The sequence below is a fragment of the Scyliorhinus canicula genome, chromosome 4, assembly GCF_902713615.1.
Source record: "Scyliorhinus canicula chromosome 4, sScyCan1.1, whole genome shotgun sequence".
Lineage (NCBI taxonomy): Eukaryota > Metazoa > Chordata > Chondrichthyes > Carcharhiniformes > Scyliorhinidae > Scyliorhinus > Scyliorhinus canicula.
In genome coordinates, this window is record NC_052149.1 from 189,224,236 (window position 1) to 189,249,739 (window position 25,504).

The following is a 25,504-nucleotide window of genomic DNA, read 5'->3' on the forward strand; positions in this document are numbered from 1 at the left end:
TAGCGGTTTGGATCAGTAATTGGCTAGCTGAAAGAAGACAGAGGGTGGTGGTTGATGGCAAATGTTCATCCTGGAGTTCAGTTACTAGTGGTGTACCGCAAGGATCTGTTTTGGGGCCACTGCTGTTTGTCATTTTTATAAATGACCTGGAAGAGGGTGTAGAAGGATGGGTTAGTAAATTTGCAGCTGACACGAAGGTCGGTGGAGTTGTGGATAGTGCTGAAGGATGTTATAGGATACAGAGGGACATAGATAAGCTGCAGAGCTGGGCTGAGAGGTGGCAGATGGAGTTTAATGCGGAAAAGTGTGAGGTGGTTCACTTTGGAAGGAGTAACAGGAATGCAGAGTACTGGGCTAATGGCAAGATTCTTGGTAGTGTAGATGAACAGAGAGATCTCGGCATCCAGGTACATAAATCCCTGAAAGGTGCCACCCAGGTTAATAGGGCTGTTAAGAAGGCATATGGTGTGCTAGCCTTTATAAGCAGGGGGATTGAGTTTCGGAACCACAAGGTCATGCTGCAGCTGTACATAACTCTGGTGCGGCCGCACCTGGAGTACTGCGTGCAGTTCTGGTCACCACATTATAGGAAGGATGTGGAAGCTTTGGAAAGGGTTCAGAGGAGATTTACTAGGATGTTGCCTGGTATGGAGGGAAGGTCTTACGAGGAAAGGCTCAGGGAATTGAGGTTGTTTTCGTTAGAGAGGAGAAGGCTGAGAGGTGACTTAATAGAGACATACAAGATCGTCAGAGGGTTAGATAGGGTGGACAGTGAGAGTCTTTTTCCTCGGATGGTGATGACCAACACGAGGGGACATAGCTTTAACTTGAGGGGTGGTAGATATAGGACAGATATCAGAGGCAGTTTCTTTACTCAGAGAGTAGTAGGGGTGTGGAACGCCCTGCCTGCAACAGTAGTAGACTCGCCAATTTTAAGGGCATTTAAGTGGTCACTGGATAGACATATGGATGAAAATGGAATAGTGTAGGTCAGATAGGCTTCAGATGGTTTCACAGGTCGGCGCAACATCGAGGGCCGAAGGGCCCGTACTGCGCTGTAGTGTTCTATGTTCTACATCTGACTTTATGATGGATGTAAGGCCATTGATTCAGTTGAAAATGTTAAACCTTACATACACTACCATGTCCTGCAGTGATGTGCTGAGACTGAAATGATTGGCAATCCAACAGCCACAACCATCTTCCTTTGCATTAGGTATGACCAATGGAGTCGTCCCCCCCCCCCCCCCCCCCCCCAAAAAGATTCCATTCCATTTACAAGAGTCCCTTGGGGGCGCATTTGGTCAAATTATGACTTAATATGAAGTGCAATCACTTTTTCCTCCACTTTTTCCCCAATCTTTTGAATTCATCGTTCTTGATTGGTTAATAGTTGGCATTTCTGGAGCAGCTTAGTCTGGGCTGAATCCAAAATGAGCATGTGCCCCTTGATAGTACAATTGATTACATCTTTATATCATTACTGAATGAGAGTAGACTTATATAATAGGCTTGATTGGTTTGTTGTTTGGTGGAAAGGGCATATGTGGGACATTTTCTACTCGCGTAGATGGCGGTGCAGCTACCCTGTAAAACTGATTCATTAACTAAGGAAATGAGGTGGGTGGCCGGAGGTTTCCTTGCCAACATTTTCAATTGATGCCATCACTTCAGGGGATCTGGAGCCAATGTTGAGGACTCCCAGGACCCCCACAACTATGCTACCAGCTCTCATGGGTCTGTCCAGAATCTGGGACAGGATGTACTGTATCTAGTGATGGTGAAGGACTATTCTGGGACATTGGCTTAAAAGGCATGGCTTGGTGAGTATGACTTGGGCTTTTACTTGACCAATCTATGAGTCAGCTTTTGAATTCTGGCACAAGTCCCTAACTGTTAGTGAGGGAGACTTTACAGTGTTCTCTGGGCTGGGTGTGCTTTTGTCATGCCCAAATGTGATGCCCATGTAGATGGTGTAATCTATGTTTTTTTTCTTCTTTTTTTCCCATAAGTTTAGAGTACCCAATTATTTTTTCCAATTAAGGGGCAATTTAATGTGGCCAATTCAGCTAACCTGCACATCTTTGGGTTGTGGGGGCGAAACCCATGCAGACACGGGGAGAATGTGCATCCGGGCCTCTGTGCCGTAGGCAGCAATGCTAACCACTGTGCTACCGTGCTGCCCGTGTAATCTATGTTATTTGATTTAATTCATATCTGGTGGTTTGGCATATTTCAGTGGCTTGCTCGGCTCTTCCAGAGGCAATTGGGTTTTTTGCTGTGGGCCTGGAATCGCATACAGAATCATCAGATTTCTTCCCTAAAAACATCAACGTGGTATTTTTTCTTGCAATCTGGTAGTGAAATGGACACCATTACTGATACTAATTTTGTAATCTAGGTTTATTTAATTGACTGAATTTAGTTTTGCTTCCTGCCGTGAAAGGATTTGAACTTGTGTCTCTGGATCATTAGTCTAAGCCTTTGAATTACTGAGTCGAGTAATCACTCTGCTACCATTCATGTTCTCATAATATTTCAGTAAGAATAGAAAGCACTAATTCTATTTTGTACCTCTAACAGTCAACAAAGCAATAAAATTAAGTGTAAATAAAAGGTAACGTGAATAACAAGTAACAGAATAAGGTAGATTTATTAAAATACAATTGTCAATATTTTGAAAATTATTAATTGTATCAACTAGGTGAAGCCAAGTACATTGGTACTTGCCTGACTCCAGCTATCTATTGCAAGTGTAATGCAATTTTAAAAATGTAATCCGAAATGCCATTTTCAAAGTTTGCTGAAGTAAATTAGCCGTTTTTCTCTCCTTTATAACAATGTTTTCTTGGCAGTTTCTCATATCTCTCTCTAAATATCTTGCAGGTATGGGTTCATTGCTGCCAATCACTCACTGTGCAGTGCTGTCAGGTTTACTTGACTAGAGGGAAAATTTAATATTTATCCTGGCGTCCATATTTGCGCATTCCTCACGGGAGGGCTTCTCTAGCAGTCACCATTGAGAACCCTGACTGATCTCTTCTGTAACCTGAAATATTGAATTATATTTTGGCACCATCGTACCAAGCTGCCTGGTATCCACCAACTCCAAACAGTTGGAATGAAACCTGGGAACTGGGAATAATGGCCGCTGTGCTTCAGGTGCTTATGGGATAAATTCACTAAACCATGATGGCATCCACGGGAAATATCCTCAAATGGATAATAAGTGTTTGGTGCCATTTAAAATGGTAATGTCAACAAACTGTTGCATCCATAACTGGTTTTAGCTCGAACACATTCCTCCTCAGTTCTATTAATTAAGATTAATTTTGTCTTGTAGCTAAAATGTCAGCAATTGAAGAGGATTTTCATATTTGGAAACAGGAGAAAGTAGAGATCTTGCTGCTTTTTTTTTGAAAAGCATCTAAAGACGTTCTTAAACCTGCTTTGTTTGAAGTGAAGACTGGTTAGAGAGAATGGAAGGATTTTTATTATTCCTGTGGCTGAAGCTCTACTGCGATTTGCTTGCAGCTAATGGTGACAATTTTAGGTTACAAACAAAAGTAATAAATCTTCATTTTTCTAGTGTGTTCCAAAGCTGAAATTAAAATGTGAATCTTCACTTTTCTCAGCAACTCCACGAGATCTGAAATTCCTTGCCTTGTCGTTGCAAGATTTACTTGCTTGCTTGGTTGAACTTGAAATATTTTTCAAGGTGTAATTTTTAATGGTGCTTTAGCTGGAAACTTCAGCTTTCTTCCAACTGCTTAAAACTGTATTGTTCATTGTCCTCAATAGAAAATGTTAAACCCCAAAGGGGGGAGGGGTTTGAGGGTTGGGGGTACCTTGCTGACTGTGACTGCAGATTTTTCTTTGTTTGGTCTTGTGATTTGGTTTGGTGGCCATCTTAGTTGGACCTGGTTGCTGTACTGATTATGTATCTGTTGCAGAATCCATCTTGATGGAAATGGCGGACTCCAAATTGAGAGGGGGTGAGATCCCCAATTTGCTTGGTGACCTGGAATGTCAGGGGGTTGAATGGCCCAGTGAAAAGGTCAGGAGTATTTGCTCACCTTAAGAGTTTAAACTCCGACGTGGTGTTTTTGCTGGAGACTCATTTGTGGCGGTCAGAGACTAGACAAGGCTGCGGAGTGGGAGGGTGGGACAAGTCTTTCATTCAGGCTTCAATGGTAGGGCCTGGGGTGGCAATATTAATTCATAAAAGGGTTTAATTTTCTGCGGCTGGGATCTTGACCGAACCCAATGGCAGACATGTTATTGTCTGTGACTCTCTGGTGGGCACTCCGGTGGTTCTGGTTAATATATATGCTCCAAACTGGGATGATACGAGTTTTATTAATAATTTGCTGGCCTCTCTGCCCAATTTGGATTCACATCAGCTTTTTTTGGGTGGGGACGTGTGTTCTTAACCCTAGTCTGGAACTGTCCAAGCCCAAATCTCAGACTCCATCGGGTGGCCAGACCTTTGTTGTTTATCCAGGTGATAAAGATTTTTTATTTTTCTCACATGTGCATCAGGCATACTCGTAGATTGATTTTTTTGTGTGTGTTGGATTGGTCTCCTCTCCCTTTTGTGGTGGTGGCTGGTTACTCAGCGATTGTAATTTCGGAACATGCCCAGCACTTTGTTGATTTGGCACTAGTCCGGTCCCTCCCAGTATCTGCCATGGAGATTGAACATGGCATTATTAATGGGCAAGAGATTTTGTGAACATATGTCCTCGCCATTGGGGAATATATAAAATTGAATAAACGTGAGGCAATCTCCCCTTCTACGCAGTTGGAAGCCCTTAAGGTGGTTTTTGGGGAGAATATCTCCTACAAAGTTCACATGGTGAACACAATGAGGGAGGAGTAACAGAGCCTTGTGGAATCCATTCTTTTTTAAAATCTAAATTTAGAGTACCCAATTCATTTTTTCCAATTACGGGGCAATTTAGTGTGACCAATCCACCTAACCTGCACATCTTTGGGTTGTGGGGACGAAACACGTGCAGGCATGGGGAGAATGTGCAAACTCCACACGGACAATGACCCAGAGCTGGGATCGAACCTGGGACCTTCGCGCCGTGAGGCAGCAGTGCTGACCACTGCACCATCGTGCTGCCTTGTGGAATCTATTCTTGAGATGGACCGCCAGTACTCACTTGCCCCAAACCCGGAGTTGTTGGCAAGTAGGAAAATGCTGCAGACACAATTCGAGCTATTTTGTTACTGGACAGAGCAGTATGTTTCACGAATGCGGGGAAAAGGTCAGTTGTCTCATAGGTCACCAGCTGAAGTGACAGGCAGCTTCCCGGGAGATTGTGCAGGAACGTAACTTGAGCGGCGGTCTGGTTTCCGCCCATCTTCCAGTCAATGCGTCTTTTAAATCATTCTATCAAGGTTCAATACATCAGAGTCTCCGACTGAGGGATTGGTCATGACTGACTTTTTGGACAGCTTATCCACCCCAGCTGTGGAGGGGGAGAAGAGCGAGGAACTGGAATCCTCGTTGGGTCCAGAGGAAATTATAAAATGCGTTGGGTTGATGCAGACTGGTAAAGCCTTTGGCCCGGAAGGCTTTCCCATTCAATTTTAGAAGAGGTTTGTGGAGCAATTTCAGCCTTTAATTCTGGATATGTTTAATGATTCCTTATACCGGGATTTGTTGCCCTCTACCCTCTAACAGGCCTCTTTTCTCCTTGATTCTCAAAAAGACAAAGACCCAACAGAGTGTGGGTCATATCGACCTCTTTCACTCTTGAAATGTGGATGTTCAGTTACTTGCCAAATTGCTGGCGCTGCGACTGGAGTCCTTTCTTCGCAGAGGTGGTCTTGGAGGATCGGACAGGCTTTGTTAAGGGTCGGTCAATATACGTCACCCGCTAAACGTTTTCCTTTTCCGTTCCTTTGTGCCGGAACTGGAGGTGATTGTTTCCCTGGATGCCGAAAAGGTATTTGATAGAGTGGAATGGGAATAACTGTTTGAGATTCTTGGGAGTTTTGGATTTGGACATCAGTTTATCTCCTGCAGGTAACTGCTGTATAGGACCCCATTGGTAGTGTTTGTACAAATGCACTGAACTCTGGCTATATCCCATTGAATAGGGCTCGAGACAGGGGTGTCCACTATCTCTGCTTCTGTTAGCCGTGGCAATAGAAGAAGCTTGCTCCAGCGCTGAGGTCCTCTGTTAAGTGGAGGGGGATAAATCTGGAAGGGGTGGAGCATTGGGTTTCCTTTTACGCGGATGACCTACTTCTCTATATCAGTACCCTCTGAATGAGATGATGAAGCAGCTTAGGAGTTTTGGCTCCTTCTCTGGGTACAAGTTGAAAAAATGAAAAGAAAATTGCTTATTGTCACGAGTAAGCTTCAATGAAGTTACTGTGAAAAGCCCCTAGTCGCCACATTCCGGCGCCTGTTTGGGGAGGCTGTTACGGGAATCTAACCGTGCTGCTGGCCTGCTTTCAAAGCCAGCGAATTAGCCCTGTGCTAAACTTGGATAAGAGTGAATGCTTCCTGGTCAACCCCCCTGGGAGCTCAGCCCACTGGAGAGGTTACCGTTTCACACTGCCGAGACTAGCGTTTGTTATCTTGGGGTCCGGGTGGCCCACAATTGGGCCTCGCTTCATAAATTTGGCTAGTCTGGTTGATGGTGCCAAGTCTGACAAGGTGGGATAACCTCCCCCTGTCCTTTGTGGGCAAGGTTCAGACTATTAAAATTAACATACTCGCGAGGTTTTAATTTCTTTTTCAATGATTCCTTGTCCTTCTCCCCAAGTCCTTTTTTTGTCAAAGTCAAGAAATTAATGTCCTCCTTTATTTGGATGGGTAAGACTCCCAAGGATCCATGGGGCTTTGCTATAAAGAGATGGGTAGTCTGGGTTCTTAGCAGGACCCAACTTGCTATTAGGTAGCCAATAGAAGATATTGTTGTGGTTTAGTGATCCTAGTTCCAAATGGGGACAAATGGAAGCGAGCTCCCGAACGGTTTCTAGTCTTGGTGCAATAGTAACTGCATCATTGCCATTCTCTCCAGTAAGATTTTCCCTGAATCCAGTGGTAGTATCACCCTGAGAATCTGGAAGCAGTTCAGGCAGCATTTTAAGCTCTATTCCATGTCTTCGCTCGCCCCATCTGCAACAACCATCCTTTTCTGCCAGCGGGTTTGGACTCTGCGTTTAAGTCTTAGGAGGGGAAGGGTTTGGAGACCTGTTTGTGGAGGGGTGGTTTGCCAGTTTTAAGGAGTTGACGGAGAAATTCCAACTGCCTGGTTCCAGTCTTTTCAAATACTTTCAGACTCATAATTTTTTTCACGCAAGACTTTCCTTCCCTTCCCTGTTGAAGACGATTTTGTCTTTGGCCAGGTCTGGGGGGGTTGGTGGTGGTGCTGCTGCTGGGGGCTATTTCAGGCATATCTGGCCATATTCTCTCCATGGAGTCAGCTCCGTTGAGTGAGGTGAGGGTGAAATGTGTCCCATTCTGGATGATGATGAGTGCGGCCCACCGCATGGCCAATCTCATGTGCTCGCCTCAGTCTGATCCAATTCAAGATGGTGCACAGGGCACATCTGACTAAAGCGAGGACGAGTGGATTTTTCTCCAGGGTGGAGGACAAGTGTTTGTGTTGTTATCCAGGATGGCTAACCACACTCTTATTTTCTGCTCTTGTCGTAAGTTGGTAAGCTTTTTGCCTCCATATTGGAGATACTCAAATGTTAATTTAGATCCATGTCGGCTGGTGGCAATTTTTGGGTGTAAGACTTGCTTGTGCTTCAGACGTGGATGAAGGTGGATGTTCTCTCCTTTACCTCGTTAATAGCCCAGAGACTAACTCTGCTTGGGTGGAGGTCTCCGACTCCGCCCAGTGCCTCGGCTTGGTTTGGCGACCTCATATCTTTGGAGATGGTTAAGTACACCATTAGAGGATCGGTAGCAGCGTTGTACCTAAGATGGCAGCCATTAACTTTTTTTAAGGAGCTGGTCACCGTTGGCTGTTAAAGGGTTTAGTTTTTTTGGGGTTAGGTTAATATTTGCTTGTTAGTCTCGTTATTTTATTGTTTAACTTTGGTTAATTGTTTTGTATGATTTTTTTATTATGAAAAATTTGAAATCATTTAAAAAAAAAAGAACATCAAATGAATTCTGTGTTGTACTTGCGTATATTCATTTTCCATCTGAGGCAGCAGTAGGGGTCGTGGAACTCAGACTGAGTTTCGACAGTTGCTGTCAAATTATTTTTTGTCAAATAATTATTTTTCTCCCTGTCAATGGGCATGGCTTAATCATTTGTTCTGAAGTCTGATTTCAGACACAGCCTGTAAAAAGGCAGGTCTTCACTTTTCCAGGACAAGCCCAGCAGTTTCTAAATTCTCACCCCGCCTCGCCAAAGAGCAACTCTCAACCCCACCCACTATCACCCCCACAGAAAAAGTATTAAAACGAGTCACATTGAGGAGGAACGTTTGAGAAACACTGACTTGTGGTCAGCGGGTAGACAATCCTATAATGTTCCTGGTCCTCTCAACTTAGTAAGTGGGATCTGCAGGCAACATGTTAATGCATAGTAGTAGTACTGTGAAATTAATCTTTGTAATAGTTGCAATATTACCAAGTTCCGATACGGTTGCTTTAAACGTATAATGATTAGATTGATTGCAATATTGCTTTTACACTGAATGAAACCAAATGAGACCAGTAATTTTATTCAGTGGCCAACTTCACCCTGAGTTCTGGAATTGGTTTGGAGTCCATAATCACTCGTGTCATTACATATGCTCGAGGTGGTAGAAAAGCTGGATTAGAAGCGTTGGATATTCATTTGCTTTGAAAATGTTACTTTTGCTACGGAGATTATCTATTGGTGTAAGTAGCAGAATGTTGCTGCGTATTTTGACATATTACTTCAGCCCAAGGACAGCATCAGTTGACCTACATATTTTCGACAGTTGTGTGTAGGTCTCATCATTGAAAGTAATACTATCCAATGACCCACCAGGTAGAAAAAAAAGAGGATGAATAAATAAATAGTGGTGTCTGCCATAAAGATCTAGTTTAATATCTCAAACTCATCTACATATTTAATTCTCGCCCTTCCCTACTTCAGTAAACTTTGACTGCTACACCCCATCCCATCCCTTCTGCATTAAAAGTGTTAAATGAAGTTGTTATACTATGAATGGTGCTGAATTGTGGTTTTTACCAAAGCTGGTACATTCAATTCACGGTTGGTGCATGGAATTCATTGTATCTGTCTTAAATTGTTCTGTGAAAAAAGTTGCTGTGGATAGTACAGAACTAGTCCATAATTGTGCTCCTGTCCTGGTTATATTGTGCGAAGTTTTGGGATTGCACTGAAACTTGAATTCTGTAACTAAAACTGGTGTAACTAATTTGCCATGCAAGCCGCCATCATTGTAGCTTTGGACTACCCAATTGCAAGCTGATCTTTTTTGACATTGTAGTTTGTACGTACGCTATAAAGTTTTTAAAGAGACTGGTACAGCCTAATTCTGACTGTGGCGACCATGACTTCAATAAACCGTGACCCCTCTTGTGATCATTTTTGATATTTTGTAATTGCCTGATTTGTTGCTGAATAAACCGATTCTGATAAGAATGCACGTGAATCATGCCAGTTCCTGTTGCATTCTTGACTGTGGAAGCTTCTTGCGTTCAAAATGTTTTTTTTTTAATGATGCAAGTAAAATTTCGAAGTGGTGTATGTGCCACTTATAACTTGTTATAATAAATTATCTTCAAGCTACCAAGTGCATGCCTCTTATCTCCACAAATGGGTGAGATTTTTTGGATGTTCTGGGAAGAAATCTGAAATGGAAGGTGATGTAGTTTCATGCATAACGGGCAGCATGATGGCACAGTGGGTGGAACTGCTGCCTCACAACCAGGCACCTGGTTTTAATTCCAGTCTTGGGTGACTGTGCGTAATGTGTGATGTATGCACATTCTCCTTGTATCTATTTGGGTTTTTTCCAGATGTACTGGTTTCCTCCTACAATCCAAAAATGTGCAGATTAGGTGGGATTGAGGGTTAGGGCAGGAGAGAGGGCCTTGGTGAGGCGCTCTTTCAGAGGATCGGTGCAGACTTGATGTGCTGAATGGCCCCATCCTGCACTGTAGGGATTCGATGATAACATGCAACATTGTTCATTTACAGAGACTTGAGTAGAAAGTACTAAAGAAACAATTCCGAAGCCAGACCCTACATTGAGCTGCTGATGGCTGGAAGAGAAAGAGGGAATTTAAGCTTTTACCCTTACTCAAGGGCATTAGAGGCTAATTAGCTTTACAAATGGTTATGATCTCTGTAGAATCTAATGACTTTTAAAAGAAAAAAATTCGAACTACCTGTTGATAACTAAAGAATAACTAGTCAATATTTCACGTTTAAGGCTTATTGTAACAAACAGACTAAAAGCAGTAAACTCTATTGTTTTAGGCAGCTTGTACTTTAAACTACAGAACATGTAATGGTGGTACCCATGTCGATGATCTGGTACTTCTGCAGAGGTTGCCATAGCAGGGTTGTGTGGTGTCGCGGTCGCTTGTTCTCCTGAAGGCTGGGTAGTTTGCTCCAAACAACGGTCTATTTGAGCCCATTACACGTGAGACGACCACCCACCAGGTACGCGGTACATACTCGTGCGACTTGGCCAACGCTGTGTACCTCATACGCTGCAGGAAAGGATGCCTGAGACGTGGTACATTGGCAAGACCATACAGACACTGCGACAACGGATGAACAGACATCGCGCGGCAATCACCAGGCAGCAATGTTCGCTTACAATCGAGGAACACTTCAGTTAAGGACATTCAGCCTCTGATCTTCGGGTAAGCATTCTTCAAGGTACCTTCAGGACACCCGGCAACGCAGAATCGCCGAGCAGAAACTGATAACCAAGTTCCGCACGTGTGAGCACAGCCTCAACCGAGCTCTTGTATTCATGTCGCATTGCACTCACCCTCCACCTACCAACTGTCCTGGCGAAATCCTACCAACTGTCCTGGCTTGAGACAATTCACACCTCTGTGATTATCCCTTTCTCCAGTCACATCGTCTGGACCTGTAAAGACTTAATTACCTGCAAAGACTCATTCAAAGTACCATCTTGCATCATTGAATTTGTCTATATATGTGTTTGTGAAACCCACCTCTTCATTCACATGAGGAAGGAGCTGTGCTCCGAAAGCTAGTGATTCAAAACAAACCTGTTGGACTTTAACCTGGTGTTGGAAGATTTCTTATTGTGCCCACCCAGTCCAATGCTGGCATCTCCACATTTAGGAAGAGAGTTCCAGGAATTGGACCCAGTGACCGAGAAGGAACGACAATATAGTTCCAAGTCAGGATGGTGTGCGGCTTGGAAGAGAACCTGCAGGTGGTGGTGTTCCCATGCATCTACTGCCCTTGTCCTTCTAGATGCTAGTGTTGTGGCTTTGGAGGGTGCAGTCGAAGGAGTCTTGGTGTAGTGTTTCCTCACGTCATTTGGCAAGTATTAATGATAACTTTATTTGGTGTTTAGTCATTTTTAAAGGACAGACATGTTTTGTTTTATATGGATGCCTTTCTATTTTAATGTTATAATGTGGTGGAAAGGCTGCTGTTCTGCAAAATTAGACTTGTACAGTCACTCGGGTGCTTAGTTTAAGATCTGTTAACTTGTCAGTTTCCAGGCAAAGGCCATGGTATCTTATCCCTCTGCCTCTAACTGGCTCAAAAATTGAGTTCTCATGTTCGTTTATTTGAGTTTGGCTGGGAATATTAATTTGCCTAGTCTGTTTACTTGAGTACGTGTTGCTTTTGATCCCATCATGCCACTTTTTGTCCAGAAGTTTAATTCACTTGGTGGCACCTGTCATCAAAGATGCTTTTTTAAAAAACAAAAACAAAGTTACTTTTTTCAAATTAAAGCTTTTGCACTCCTTACCAATACGTGGCAGTTGCCACGCTCACAAGCTTGCGTGAAAGCTGATCACAACATAATTTTCAATATTTTAACATGCAGCTTAATTTAGGGGAGTCTAGGAATAGATGATGGACACGATTACATTCTGCAGTCATTTCTTTCACATTTCATACTGTCTCCCTGCTCAAATACATGTGGAGTAAATATTTTCTTGCAAGGAATGGGCAAATATTTGATTGGAATTATTTTAGGTCAGCACAATAGCCTGATATTTTGGAATACGATTAAGGATCAAATAATGATGTATCTATTCAGGTCTGACTTGTGACCTGTGCAAAGCATTTCAGTGCCAGCCCTGAAGTTTCATTTTCTGTGACTGCTGTGAAGGCTAGTCCCAATGCAACTTCTTCCTTAAATATTCCCGACTTCTTGAAATTCACCTGGTCCGCAAGACACATCTCTAGCACCCCTGATACCCTTCCCATTCGAAACCTATGCAACTTTTCTCTCCTGGCTTGCTTTCTAATTGATATTGTCAGTGGCTCCCTCTTTGCCGTTGAAACCATTCATTGTGCCTCCTTTTCAATGTTTTTTAAAAAACTTGCTTGCCTTCTATTGGCTATCTCAAATCTTCCTTTCTTCTCTAAAATCTTTGAGTACATTTTTACTTTTCAACTTTGTGCTCATCTCCCATAATTATATTTGATTCCTCTCCATACAGCTTCACTGTACCAAAATAATCCTAATTATCATTAACAACATTTTCTCTCCATTCATGCTGAAACCCTTCTGCGTCTCCATTCCTCTCCTCTTTAAAAGTACCCCAAAACCATATCTTCCCGTCCAATTTCTCTGCATTGTGTGGTCTTGCAGTGGCTAAATATCTTCCGATCAAAGATACTAACTGCATAAGGCTGCTTGCTCACCATGTGAACTGTATAAAATGCACTTGCTGTTTATGGAGGAGCGTCAGGTGATTTATGATGCCCTTTTACGGGGATATCTGGCATGGAGCCACGTAAAGCAGTGTTATGTAAGCTCATTTGGCTCAGAATTTTGTGTCTTCATACACTAACATTGAGAGATGTTCGGCATTTTCAAAATGAGCAGTGTAGGTGCAAGGAGATTAAACGGTGGAGTAAAATTGAAGCATTTTCACTAACTAGAATTAAGAACGTTTGTATGAATTATGAATTGAGTATTTCCTGCAGTATGTAGTGATGCGCCTCACCTGAGGAAGGAGATGTGCTCTGAAAGCTCATGATTCCAAATAAACCTGTTGGATTTTAAGCTGGTGTTGTCAGACTTTTTACTGTGCCCACCCCAGTCCAACACCGGCATCTCCACATCATATGTAGTGATGATTAAGGGAAGCAATGGAAAGAATATGAATATATGCCATGTGCATTCTAATTGTGTATGAAATGTAGCAATTGTTATATTGCTATTTTCAGTCCTCAAATCCTACATCATTAATTGTCTAAAAGTCACAGGCACTTGTACTTTTGCTGACAATTTTTCGCAGATTAGTTGCCTCTACAAAGGTAAATCTTTTATGTAGAGTGGTTCCTTCAGTGTTTGAGTATGTTGACAGTAATCAGTCAAAATTATATTTGCGAAGAGCACAGTTAAAATCGGAAGGTACAAATTTTGCAGGGTAATTGGTAGTGTAAAGACTTTCATTCAGAAGGGATATATTTCACATTTCCCTTTGGTTCATCTGTTCTCTCAAATTTTTGCGAGTTGCTGAAGTGAAACTACTAAGGTTTAGAGCAACAAATGTGACGACTGAAGGCTTTGGTAGGAAACCATATGCTCCTGCAACCGGGGTTTAGCTGTCGCCACGAATTCTGAATATCTGATTTTAAATTCTAGCATCTTGTAGATGTTCATTGCTAGGCACTTGTCTGAATGCCATCCAGCCTGTGCCACATGTGGGGACAGACTACTTCACTATCTGAGGAATTGAAATTGAAACTGAACATTGCAATCATCAAGGAGCTTTCCCATTTCTTACCTAATGCTGGAGGAACAGTCGATGATAAAGCAGTTAAAGATGGTTGGGCCTGGACCACTGTTCAACAATGTCTTGAGGCTGGCTGATTGACCTGAGATATGAAAAATAATCTTTGATTGGTATGCCTCAGTCACTGGAGAGTTATCCCCCTGATTCCTAGTGACTTCATTTTTACAAGGGCCCCTTAATGGCACACTATCAAATTATGCCTCGATGTCGGGGACGTAGATTGCCTCTGGAATTCGGTACTTTTATCTCGTGTTTAGACTAAGCTGGAACAAAGTACCCCTGGTAGAACCAAATTGCATGTTGAAGAGCAGGTCATTGTTAATGTAAATGCTGATAGCACTGTCGATTTGATTTATTGTCACATCTTTGATGAAAAGATGACATCTTTTCATAGAATCTACAGCATGGAGACGGGCCCTTCAACGCAAACTGGTCCGTGCCAACAAAAAGCCCATCTAAGTGCACCCCATTTGCCTACATTTGGCCCATATACCTCTAAACCTTTCCTATCCATGTATCTGTCCAAATGCCTTCTATATGTTTTCAATGTCCCCACCTCAACCACTTCCTTCGGTTGTGTGTACGTGTGTGTGTACGTGTGTGTGTACGTGTGTGTGTGTACCACGTGCTTCTCAGGTTCTCATTAATTTGTTCCCCTCTTAACTTACACCTATGCCCTCTAGGTCCCAGTTCCCCAACCCTGGGAAAAAGACCGAGTGCATTAACCCTATCCATCCCTCATGATTGTGTATAAGGTCACCCCATAGTCTTCTATGCTCCAAAGATAAAAGTCCGAGCCTATCAAGCTCTCCCAAAACTCAGCCACTTGAGTCCTGGCAACATCCTTGTAAATCTCTTCTGCACTCTCTCTCCAGTTTGATAACATCTTTCCTATAGCAAGGCAACTAAAACTGAACACACTACTCCAGGGGCGGCCTCACCAATGACCTCACCAACTGCAACATAGCTTCGCAACTACTATACTCAATGCCCTGACTGATGGAAGGCCAGCATGCCAAAAGCCTTCTTCCCTGCCCTATCTACCTTTGACTCCACCTTCAGACAACCGTGCACCTAAACTCCAAGGTTCCTCTGTTCCACATTACTCCCCAAGGTCCTACCATTCAACGTGAAAACCCTACCTTAATTTGACTTTCCAAAATGCAACACCTCACACTTATCTGTATTGAACTCCATTTGCCATTTCTTGGCCCACTTCCCCAGCTGATCAAAAATCCTGTTGCAATTTTTGATAACCTTCCCCGCTGTCTACAATAACAACTATTTTTGTGTTGTCTGCAAGCTTACTGATCATACATTGTACATTCTCATTCAAATCGTTGATAAAGGTAAAAAACAGCAATGAGCGCAGCACTGACCCCTGAGACACGCCACTAGTCACAGGCCTCCTGTCTGACAAGCATCCTTCCACCATGAGCCTCTGCCTCCAACCATCAAGCCAATTGTATATCGAATTTGCCAGCTCTTGCTGGATTCCATGTGATCTAACCTTCCAGAGCAGCCTACCATGTGGAACTTTATCAAAGGACTTACTGAAATCCATATAGACAACGTCTACTGCCCTGCCCTCATCAACTTTCCTGGTGACTTCATCAAAGAATTCTAACAAATTTGTGAGGCATGGTCTCCCATGCACAAAGCCATGCTGACTACTCCTAATCAAGCCCTATCTTTCCAAACGCCTGTACATCTTGTCCCTCAGAATCCTCTCTTAACTTACCCACCACAGATGTTAGGCTTACCGGTCTATAATTTCCCAGGTTTTTGTTTGCAGCCCTTCTTAAATAGACGCAACATTTGCTATCCTCCAGTCTTCTGGTACATCTTCCGTGGCTAACGATGATGCAAATATCTCAGCCAGGGCTCCTGTAATTTCTCCTCCAGCCTCACGCGGTGTTCTTGGATATACCTGGTCAGGACCAGGAGATTTATCCACTGTCATACATTTTCATAGAATCAAAGAACTCACAGTGCGGAAGGAGGCCATTCGGCCCATCGAGTCTGCACCAGCCACACCTCCACCCTATCCCCACAACCCAACCTAACCATTTGTGGACACTAAGAGAAATTTATCATGGTCAATCCACTTAACCTGCACATCTTTGGATTGTGGGAGGAAACCGGAGCACCCGGAGGAAACCCACGCAGACACGGGGAGAACGTGCAGACGGTGACCCAAGCCAGGAATCGAACCTGGGACCCTGGAGCTGTGAAGCAACAGTGCTAACCACTGTGCTACAGTGTCGTCTCGTATTTTAATACATCACCTCTACTGTAATGCGAACTGTTCCCAATATATCACTAATCTTCCCAGGTTCCCAGTCTTTCTCCACTGTAAACATAGAGGAGAAATATTCATTGAGATAAATATTAATTGAGAACCTAGTCTATCTCCCGCAGTTCCACACGTATGTCCACTTTGGTCTTTGATGGCTCCTATTCTCTCGAGTTATTCTTTTTCCTTGAATCCCTTTGGATTCACCCAATCCTCTTGGCCAAAGCCACCTCATGGCCCCTTTTTGCACTCCTAATTTCCTTCTTGAGTATACTCTTGCATACCCTATAGACCTCCAGGGAATCCCTTGATTCCAGTTGCTTGTACCTGAGCCATGCCTCCTTTTTCCTGGCCAAAACCTCAATATGTTTTGTCATCCAGGGTTCCCTATTCCTGCTGGCCTTTCCCTTTACCCTAAAAGGATAGACCCTGAACTCTAACTATTTCCTTTTTAAATGCTTCCCACCTGCCGGACGTCCCTTTACCCTCAAAAAGCTACTCCAATCAACCCGTGCCCCAATTTAGAACTTGCAACTGTGGACCAGTTTTGTCCCTTTCCATAATTATTTTAAAATTAATAGAACTATGATCACTGGAACAAAAGTGGACTCCCACCGTCACCTCTGTCACTTGTCCTGCCCTATTTCCCAAGAGTAGGATATACTCTCCACGTACTGCCTGAGGGGTGGCACGATAGCACAGTGGTTAACACAGCTGCTTCACAGCTCCAGTGTCCCAGGGTCACTCTGTCTGCAGTCTGCACGTTCTCCCTGTGTCTGCAGGCGTTTCCTCCAGATGCTTCGATTTCTTCCCGAAATTACCTGTTAGGTAATTTGGACATTCTGAATTCTCCCTCCGTGTACCTGAACAGGCGCCGGAATGTGGCGACTCGGGGCTTTTCACGGTAACTTCATTGCAGTGTTAACATAAGCCTACTTGTGACAATAAAGATTATTATTGGAATCGTTAACACACTGAACAAATGCCACCTTATCTAAACCCGTAACATTATGGCAGTCCCAATCTGTTAGGAAAATTAAAATCCCCTACTATGAGAACCCTGTTACTCCTGCAATCTCCCTGCATATTTGTTCCTCTAATTCCCATTGACTATTTGGGGGCATATAGCACAACCCCAATAAGGTCACCACCCTCTTCTTATTTCTTAGTTCCACCCACAGAACCTTGCTGCATGATCCCTCGGTTATTTCCTCTCTGACTACTGCCGCGATGCTCCCCATAATCAAAAATGCAATTCTTCCTCCTCTTTCCTCCACCTCTGTATCGCCTAAAGCACCTGTACCCTGGTACATTAAGCTGCCAATCCTGTCCCTCCCTTAGCCATATTTCAGTTATGGCTATAATATCCCACTCCCAAGTACCTATCCATGCCCTGAGTTCATCAGCCTTACATGTTACCCTCTTGCACTGAAATAGATGCAATTTAATCCAACAGGTTTTTCCCGCTCCCTGCCGTGTTCCTGCCTATCATGTCTATTCAGCTTGCCTTTGCTGAGTACTGCATCTCTTTTCAGCCCCTCATTTGCTTCCCTGCTGCTGAGGATCGCATCCTCCTGCCAATCTAGTTTAAACCCTCCCTTGTAGCACCAGGATATGATTCCCCTCCAATTCAGATGCAACCCATCCCTCTTAAACGGGGCACCTCTGCCCCTGAAAACATCTCAATGATCTAAGAATCTGATTCCCTGCCCCCTGCAGCAATTCTTTCGCCGCGTTGTCATCTGCCATATTCTCTTGTTCTTGCCCTCAGTAGCACGTAGAACTGGAAGTAATCCGAAATTACCACCCTTAAGGTGCTTCTTAACCTTTTTTCTAGCTCTATAATCACTCCTCAGGACCTCAACCCTATTTCTATTTGTCATTTGTGCCAAAGTGCAAAGCGACACCCCCCCCCCCCCCCCCCCCCCCCCCCCCCCCCCCCCCCCCCCGAGGATGTTCTTCAGCCTCTCGGAGATATTGTAGACCCTGGCGTCCAGGAGGCAACACACCATTCTAGACTCCCGTTTGCGGCCACAGAATCTCCTGTCTGTCGCCCTATTGAGTCTCCTAACACTATAGTCCTGTGTATCGTTACCATTTCCCGTTGCGCCCCAGAGCCAGTTGTAGTGCGACAGATCTGGCTACTGCTGCTTTCACCTGACTGTTCATCTACTCTGCTCGGCCCCCTCCAACAGTATGCTTGTTTACAAGGGGAATGGCCACAGGGGACTCCTGCACTTTCTGCCTGCTCCCTTTGCCTTTCCTGGTGGTCACCGAGCTACTCTCTACCTGTTCCTTGGGTATTACCGCTTCACCAAAACTCTTATCTATAAAGTCCTCAGCATCCCAAATGATCGAGTGCATCCAGTTCCTTAACTCTGTCCCCCAGGAGTTGCAGGAGGAGCATATCACTGCCCTCATTGCCATCCCAACTCTACCAAGACTAAAGAGGAAAGTTAAGAAGTCACTTGCCTTCACTCGAACATGGAGAGTGTCTTGCTGAGGTCCACTTTCTCGAAGTACTGACCGCCCGAAGCAAATCTTCCCGCAACAGCCAATCTACATCGCCGCTCTGCTGGACCATGCTGATTGAGAGTAGAATGGGGTGATAATTATCCAGATTGAGTTTGTCCTCTTGTGGAAAGCTCAGTTTGGGTTCTGCTTGGGCCACTCAGCTCTTGATCCCATTATTACATCCATGGTTCAAACATTCAGAGAGGAGTGTGATTGCCCTTTAAGTTAAGGCAACATTTGACAATGCGTGGCATCAAGGAGCCCGAGCAAAACTGGAGTCAATGGAAATCTGGGTGGGTGGGGAGAACTCTCACTGGGTGGATTGTGCCTAGCACAAAGGAAGATGGTTGTGGTTGTCGGAGGTCAGTCATCTAAGTTCCAGGATATCACTTCAGGAATTCCTCAAGGTAGTGTCCTGGGCCCAGCCATCTTCAGATGCATCATAGAATCTACAGTGCAGAAGAAGGCTACCCGGCCCATCGAGTCTGCACTGGCCCCTGGAAAGAGCACCCAACCACGCCTCCACCCCAGCCCCGCAACTCCACCCAACCTTTTTGAACACTAATGGGCAACTTGGCATCGCCAATCCACCTAACCTGCACACCTTTGGACTGTGGGAGGAAACTGGAGCACCCGGACGAATCCCATGCAGACATGGGGAGAACAGACAGTGACCCAAACCAGAATCGAACCTGGGACCCAAAATTGATTTCTTGGGCATGGTTGTTGTACAGGGCCCCCTTTGCTAGTGTTCGTAGCAATTCCTTGAGTTTGGGCTATTTCCATTTGAATAGGAGGGTTATGTAGGGGTGCCCGATGTATTCTCCTTATTTGCGTAAACAATTAAGACCGTAGCCATAGCTTTGAGAGCTTTGGGTAAGTGGAAGGGAATAAAGAAGGGAGAAGTGAAGTATAGGGTGTCCCTTTTTGCTGACGATCTGCTTTGTTACGGACCCAGTCCCCACCATAGGTGATATTAATGGAGCTATTGATGAGTGTTGGTTCATTTTCAGGTTACAAGTCGAGTCCAGCCTGTTAAAATAAATATTCTTCCAAGGTTATTGTTTTTGTTTCAACGTCTTCCTATCTTCCTCCCTAAATCTTTTTTTTTGAGGGTTAATAGATTTAATTTCTTCTTTATATGGGCGTGCAAGACCTGAGGATCTGGAGGGTAGTTCTTGAAAGGGATAGGCATTCGGGGGGGCCTAGCATTGCCACATTTGCTTCATTATTATCATAGAATTTAAAGTGCAGAAGGAGGCCATTCGGCCCATTGAGTCTGCACCTGCCCTCGGAAAGAGCATCCTACTTAACCCTCTACCCTATCTCCGTGTAGCACAGTGCGTAGCACTGTTGTTTCATAGCTCCAGGGTCCCAGGTTCGATTCCTGGCTTGGGTGACTGTCTATGTGGAGTCTGCACGTTCTCTCTGTCTACGTGGGTTTCCACCAGGTGCTTTGATTTCCTCCCACAAGTCCCGAAATACATACTGTTAGGTAATTTGGACATTCTGAATTCTCCCTCTGTGTACCCGAACAGGCGCAGGCATGTGGCGACTAGGGGCTTTTCACAGTAACTTCATTGCAGTGTTAATGTAAGCCTACTTGTGACAAAAGATTATTATTATTATTATAACCTTTTTGGACACCAAGGGCAATTTAGCATGACCAGTCCACCTAACCCGCACATCTTGGACTGTGGGAGGAAATCGGAGCACCCAGAAGAAACCCAGGCAGACACTGGGAGAATGTGCAAACTGCACACAGACGATGACCCAAATCGGGAATTGAACCTGCGACCATGGAGCTGTGAAGCAATAGTGCTAGCCATTGTGCCGTCCTTACAAAGCTCTGTACATGAAGACATGTACATGAAGGGCAGCTAATGCTGAGACGATGCTGGGGTGGTGAAGTGACACAGGTTCCGTAAGGGAACAGATAGAGATAAGGTCATGTCGGGGATTGTTGGTGACTGCCTCGCTTTTGTTTTCTCCGGCTAGGTACTCCTTGAACCAGGTGGTCGTGTGTCTCAAGGATATGGAGGCAATTCAGGCAGCATTTTAAGTTTGGGTCGAGGTTAGCTCATTCTGTGCCGATCAATTACTTGAGCAGTTGAGATTGAACGCCTCGTTCGGGATGTGGGAAGGGAAGGGGCTTGAGAGATTCAGGGATTTGTTTGTAGAAGGAAAGTTTGCTAATTTAAAGGAATTCTTGGCAAAGTTTGGGCTTGTGGGAGTGAACCCGTTCTGGTGCCTCTAGATGTGGAATTTTGTATGGGTGCCTTCCCACCATTTCCCCAGGCATCGTATCTCTGTTGGAAGGGATCTTTTCGCCAGCGGGGCCAGAGGAGGGTAGCGCGTCTGCTATTTATGGGCAAATTTTGTCTGAGGATTCTGACTTGACGGATGGGGTGAAGGCGGAGTGGGAGCTGGACCCTATAGTGGATGATGTGTGGAGTGAGACCCTTCACTGGGTGAACTCCACGTCTTCATGTAAACAGCTTTGTCAAATCCAACTTAAGGTGGTGCATCGGGTGCACCTCAGCGAAAACTAAGATGAGTGAGGAAGCTGAATTAACTTATACATTTCAAATAGTCAAGTTGTTGCTGTTCACCAATTTTCTTTTGAATTGTATAAAAATTAATTCAACAATTGTGTGATTGGGTTTTGTAAACTCTCTCTCTTACCCAGATATTCTAAGCATTTACAAAAGCAAGATACTGCAGATGCTGGAAATCTGAAAAAAAGCAGAAAATGCTTTAAAAAAATACATAGCATTTTGGTGCATTTGACAAGTAAAGCAGAGTAAGCTTTTCAAGTTGATGACCTTCCATCGGAACTCTGTTTTTCAATGTTTATTCTTTTAAAGTAATAATAACCATAACATTTTCTGTCTATTTTAGTCTATCATTAATTTTAAACTGGTTTGATTTAAACTAAATGACCAAAGCTGAAAGAGTACAAAAGGCATTTTAAACTAACTGATCATAGAACATAGAACGATACAGCACAGAACAGGCCCTTCGGCCCACAATGTTGCACCGACATGGGAAGTCAAAAACTAAAGGCCATCTAACCTACACTATGCCATTATCATCCATATGCTTATCCAATAAACTTTTAAATGCCCTCAATGTTGGCGAGTTCACTACTGTTGCAGGTAGGGCATTCCACGGCCTCACCACTCTTTGCGTAAAAAACCTACCTCTGTCCTATATCTATTACCCCTCAGTTTAAGGCTATGTCCCCTCGTGCTAGCCACCTCCATCCGCGGGAAAAGGCTCTCGCTGTCCACCCTATCTAACCCTCTGATCATTTTGTATGCCTCTATTAAGTCACCTCTTAACCTTCTCTCTAACGAAAACAACCTCAAGTCCATCAGCCTTTCCTATAAGATTTTCCCTCCATACCAGGCAACATCCTGGTAAATCTCCTCTGCACCCGTTCCAAAGCTTCCACGTCCTTCCTATAATGAGGTGACCAGAACTGTACGCAATACTCCAAATGCGGCCGTACCAGAGTTTTGTACAGCTGCAACATGACCTCATGGCTCCGGAACTCAATCCCTCTACCAATAAAGGCCAACACACCATAGGCCTTCTTCACAACCCTATCAACCTGGGTGGCAACTTTCAGGGATCTATGTACATGGACACCGAGATCCCTCTGCTCATCCACACTACCAAGAATTTTACCATTAGTCAAATATTCCGCATTCCTGTTATTCTATCCAAAGTGAATCACTTTACACTTCTCCACATTAAACTCCATTTGCCACCTCTCAGCCCAGCTCTGCAGCTTATCTATGTCCCTCTGTAACCTGCAACATCCTTCCGCACTGTCTACAACTCCACCGACTTTAGTGTCGTCTGCAAATTTACTCACCCAACCTTCTTGATCATGTTATTGATTGGATAGATACCTTGTACTAGGTGCTCGTGAAGGAATGGATTAGATGTTGTCTTTTAACATCGATCTCTGTTCAAATTAGCTTTAGATGATTGAATGATGCTTTTATATTTGGCATAAAATTAATATGGACAGCTCCAATCCACTGGGCATAGGCCAACAGCTCAAAATCTGGCACTCAATCGGCAATTTTGATCAGTGGCTGCAAGGCAACTCGTGTAGGAGTTGAAATAGGAGTGCTTTGCGAAAGGGACAGAAAATGTTATTGGCAGACTAAAGCGAATCTGTTTGCTGGATTTTGTGATCAACAGTGAAGGAAGAGTGTTTGTTGTGCATTACACTTACTAATACCTGCCAATGGACCTTTCAAGAACTGCTTAAAAAATCACTTGCACCAGAATACGCTGGCCCTAACCTTTCCTGGTGTGTCCAATGGATGACGAGTGGAAAAGTACCGCAAATTTGCACCCTTCATGTTTGAACAATGGGTCTCTTGCCCACAAAGCACTGTAGCACAAATTATGAAGGAATCTAGTAAATCGACGAGCAATTTCTGCAATTAATTGCATATATGTGGATGCTGACTGTTGCTGTCTGCTTCACTCCATAATAAAAGTGAATACTTTTCCTGTTGCAAAGTCTGAGCCAATATATTTATGCTGAAGTTAAGTGGCCTCTGCTGAGCAACTGCATCATCTATTTCAACCAGGCAGTATCCTATTTATAATCTTGGCTGGCAGTGACATGGGTTTTAAAAAGTACACTGGAAGTTGCTGAGATCTACCCCACCATTTTACAAATGTGGTTTTAATACCCATCAGGCGCTAACCCTGCGGTATCATTCTAAAGCTCTATTGTAATGTCTCTTTCATGGTATCTTGGCATGTTTCTTTCTGGAGTCGAGTCGAAAGCTAACTCTGGGTTTAGTATTGCTGTGAAGAGAAAAATCACTTTGCAACAATTTTAAATAATATTTATTCTGTTTCATCATACTATTTCTGTCCTGAAAGTGCTTTCTGTTGACACTTGTGTCTGAAATGGAAGGGTCTGTTACACAATGCTAACATCCTTTGCCTCGTGTGCAAAGTTAATGCCTGATACTTGCCGATCAGATCAGTGGGCTATATAAGATGCAATGCTGGAAGTAACTTTCGGAAAAGTGAAGATTTGCACAGGTGTAGCAGTTGGGGAAAATTACTTGTGTGAAACAAACTTTTTCATAATTCCATAGAAATACATTTGTAAATACTTAAAAGCTAGTCACATTTATCTTTTACCTTAGACTTGCTCTGTAGTATGGAATAACTCTAATTAGTTAACCAGGTTTCCAAACATTTTCAAAGTGGTTTGTTCGATACTGCCAAATTAATCTCGAGGCTCCTTTGAGTAAATGATCTGTGATTTGTATATCTTGGAATTTTAATTTCAAACTGCAAATAATTCATGTTCCAGTTGGCATTATTTCTGCCAAATTTGAACATTGGGCACTTTTCAGATTGGTTCAGAAGAGATTAGGAAGGAGCATTAAAGTATGCTCATGATACAAAAATCTAAATTTTCCTTTTTTAATAAGAATTGTATCCACCTGTGATTATATATTTTGTATTGGGCGGGAAGGAAATTGAAAACTTGCCATTTTAAAAAAAGTTAAGAAATTGGTAATGAGACGAGACAGAAAAGGAAGCCTGTTTCTTCACAAGTATCTGGCATGATGTAATTTCCAATCCCTTAATCAGAAATGTCAAGTTATTTTAGTTTTATCTTATTTTAAGTTGCATGTTTAATATGAAACTTACTATGGAGCTAACTAACCTTATTTGTGCATGAACTGCACTTAACGTATGGCTGTTGTGTTTGTGTCTTTGCATTTTCGCCTGCAACACTCCTACTAACTGATGTGATGAATCAAAACAAAAGGAATTGGTAAATTATCCACTGCTGATGGTAAAGCCTTCGCAGATCCTGAGGTACTCCGAAGACTGACATCTTCTGTTAGCTGTGCGTTGGATGAAGCTGCTGCTGCCTTGACCCGAATGAGAGCAGAGAATACATTAAATGCAGGACAAGCAGACAAGTATGTATTTCTTTTTATTTATACATTTGTGGGGTTTGGTGGGTGGGTGGAAGTGGGGGAGTGGAGTGGTTGAAAATGGAAAGGATGATTATTCAACCAAGCATTGAGTAGTAAGAGCTACAACTTTATAAAACTTTTATTTCTGTATGGGATTTTGGAATTCTTTCCTTTTAGAGATTGTATTTTCTGATTCTTTCCATGAATTTATGATAACTGAATGTGTTAAGTGCTGTTTTGACTACATAAGTTTTACTGTAACACAAATGATTTCACTCGTGTCCTTTAGTGAAAACACCCAATCCGTGGTCTTCATGTCTCGTGTCCAATTGTGAAGGCCCACCTTTTTTACATTCCCCCCACCTGAAGTGTGTGATTCGCCGGTTAAATCACCACCAGTCAGCTCTCCCCTCAAAGCGGCCAATGGGCATCTGGGACTATGGCAACTTTACCATACCAATTATATTCTACTTTGTAACGTAGTCATAGCTTGAAAGTACAAGGACAATTAATGTGACAATGTTTGATCATTTATGTACGTGCACCTCAGTAGATCTATACATAGAAAGTATTTAAAATGCCTCAAATTAACCCTTGGACTGGTCACATATCCAAAAAAAATGATCTTAATTGGCTAAGGTTTTGGTTAGGGTACAGTGAAAATATTAATCTGAGTTCAAAACAAGGATTGCTTTCTGATCTGTATAGTTATTGTTGAATACACAATAAGAATAAAATGCCAAAAGTTCATCTTGA

At 43.4% G+C, this 25,504-nt stretch overlaps 1 protein-coding gene across 16 annotated transcripts in view; it reads left to right on the forward strand.

The window, feature by feature from the left end:
- The window catches only part of ankhd1 (ankyrin repeat and KH domain containing 1), a 249,829-nt gene that overhangs the window by 84,188 nt on the left and 140,137 nt on the right, over window positions 1–25,504 (forward strand). For all 16 annotated transcript variants that reach the window (XM_038795714.1, XM_038795716.1, XM_038795719.1 and 13 more), the window contains one exon: window positions 24,595–24,751. In XM_038795714.1, coding sequence (XP_038651642.1) covers window positions 24,595–24,751 — 157 coding nt within the window. The remainder of the gene's footprint in view (window positions 1–24,594; window positions 24,752–25,504) is intronic.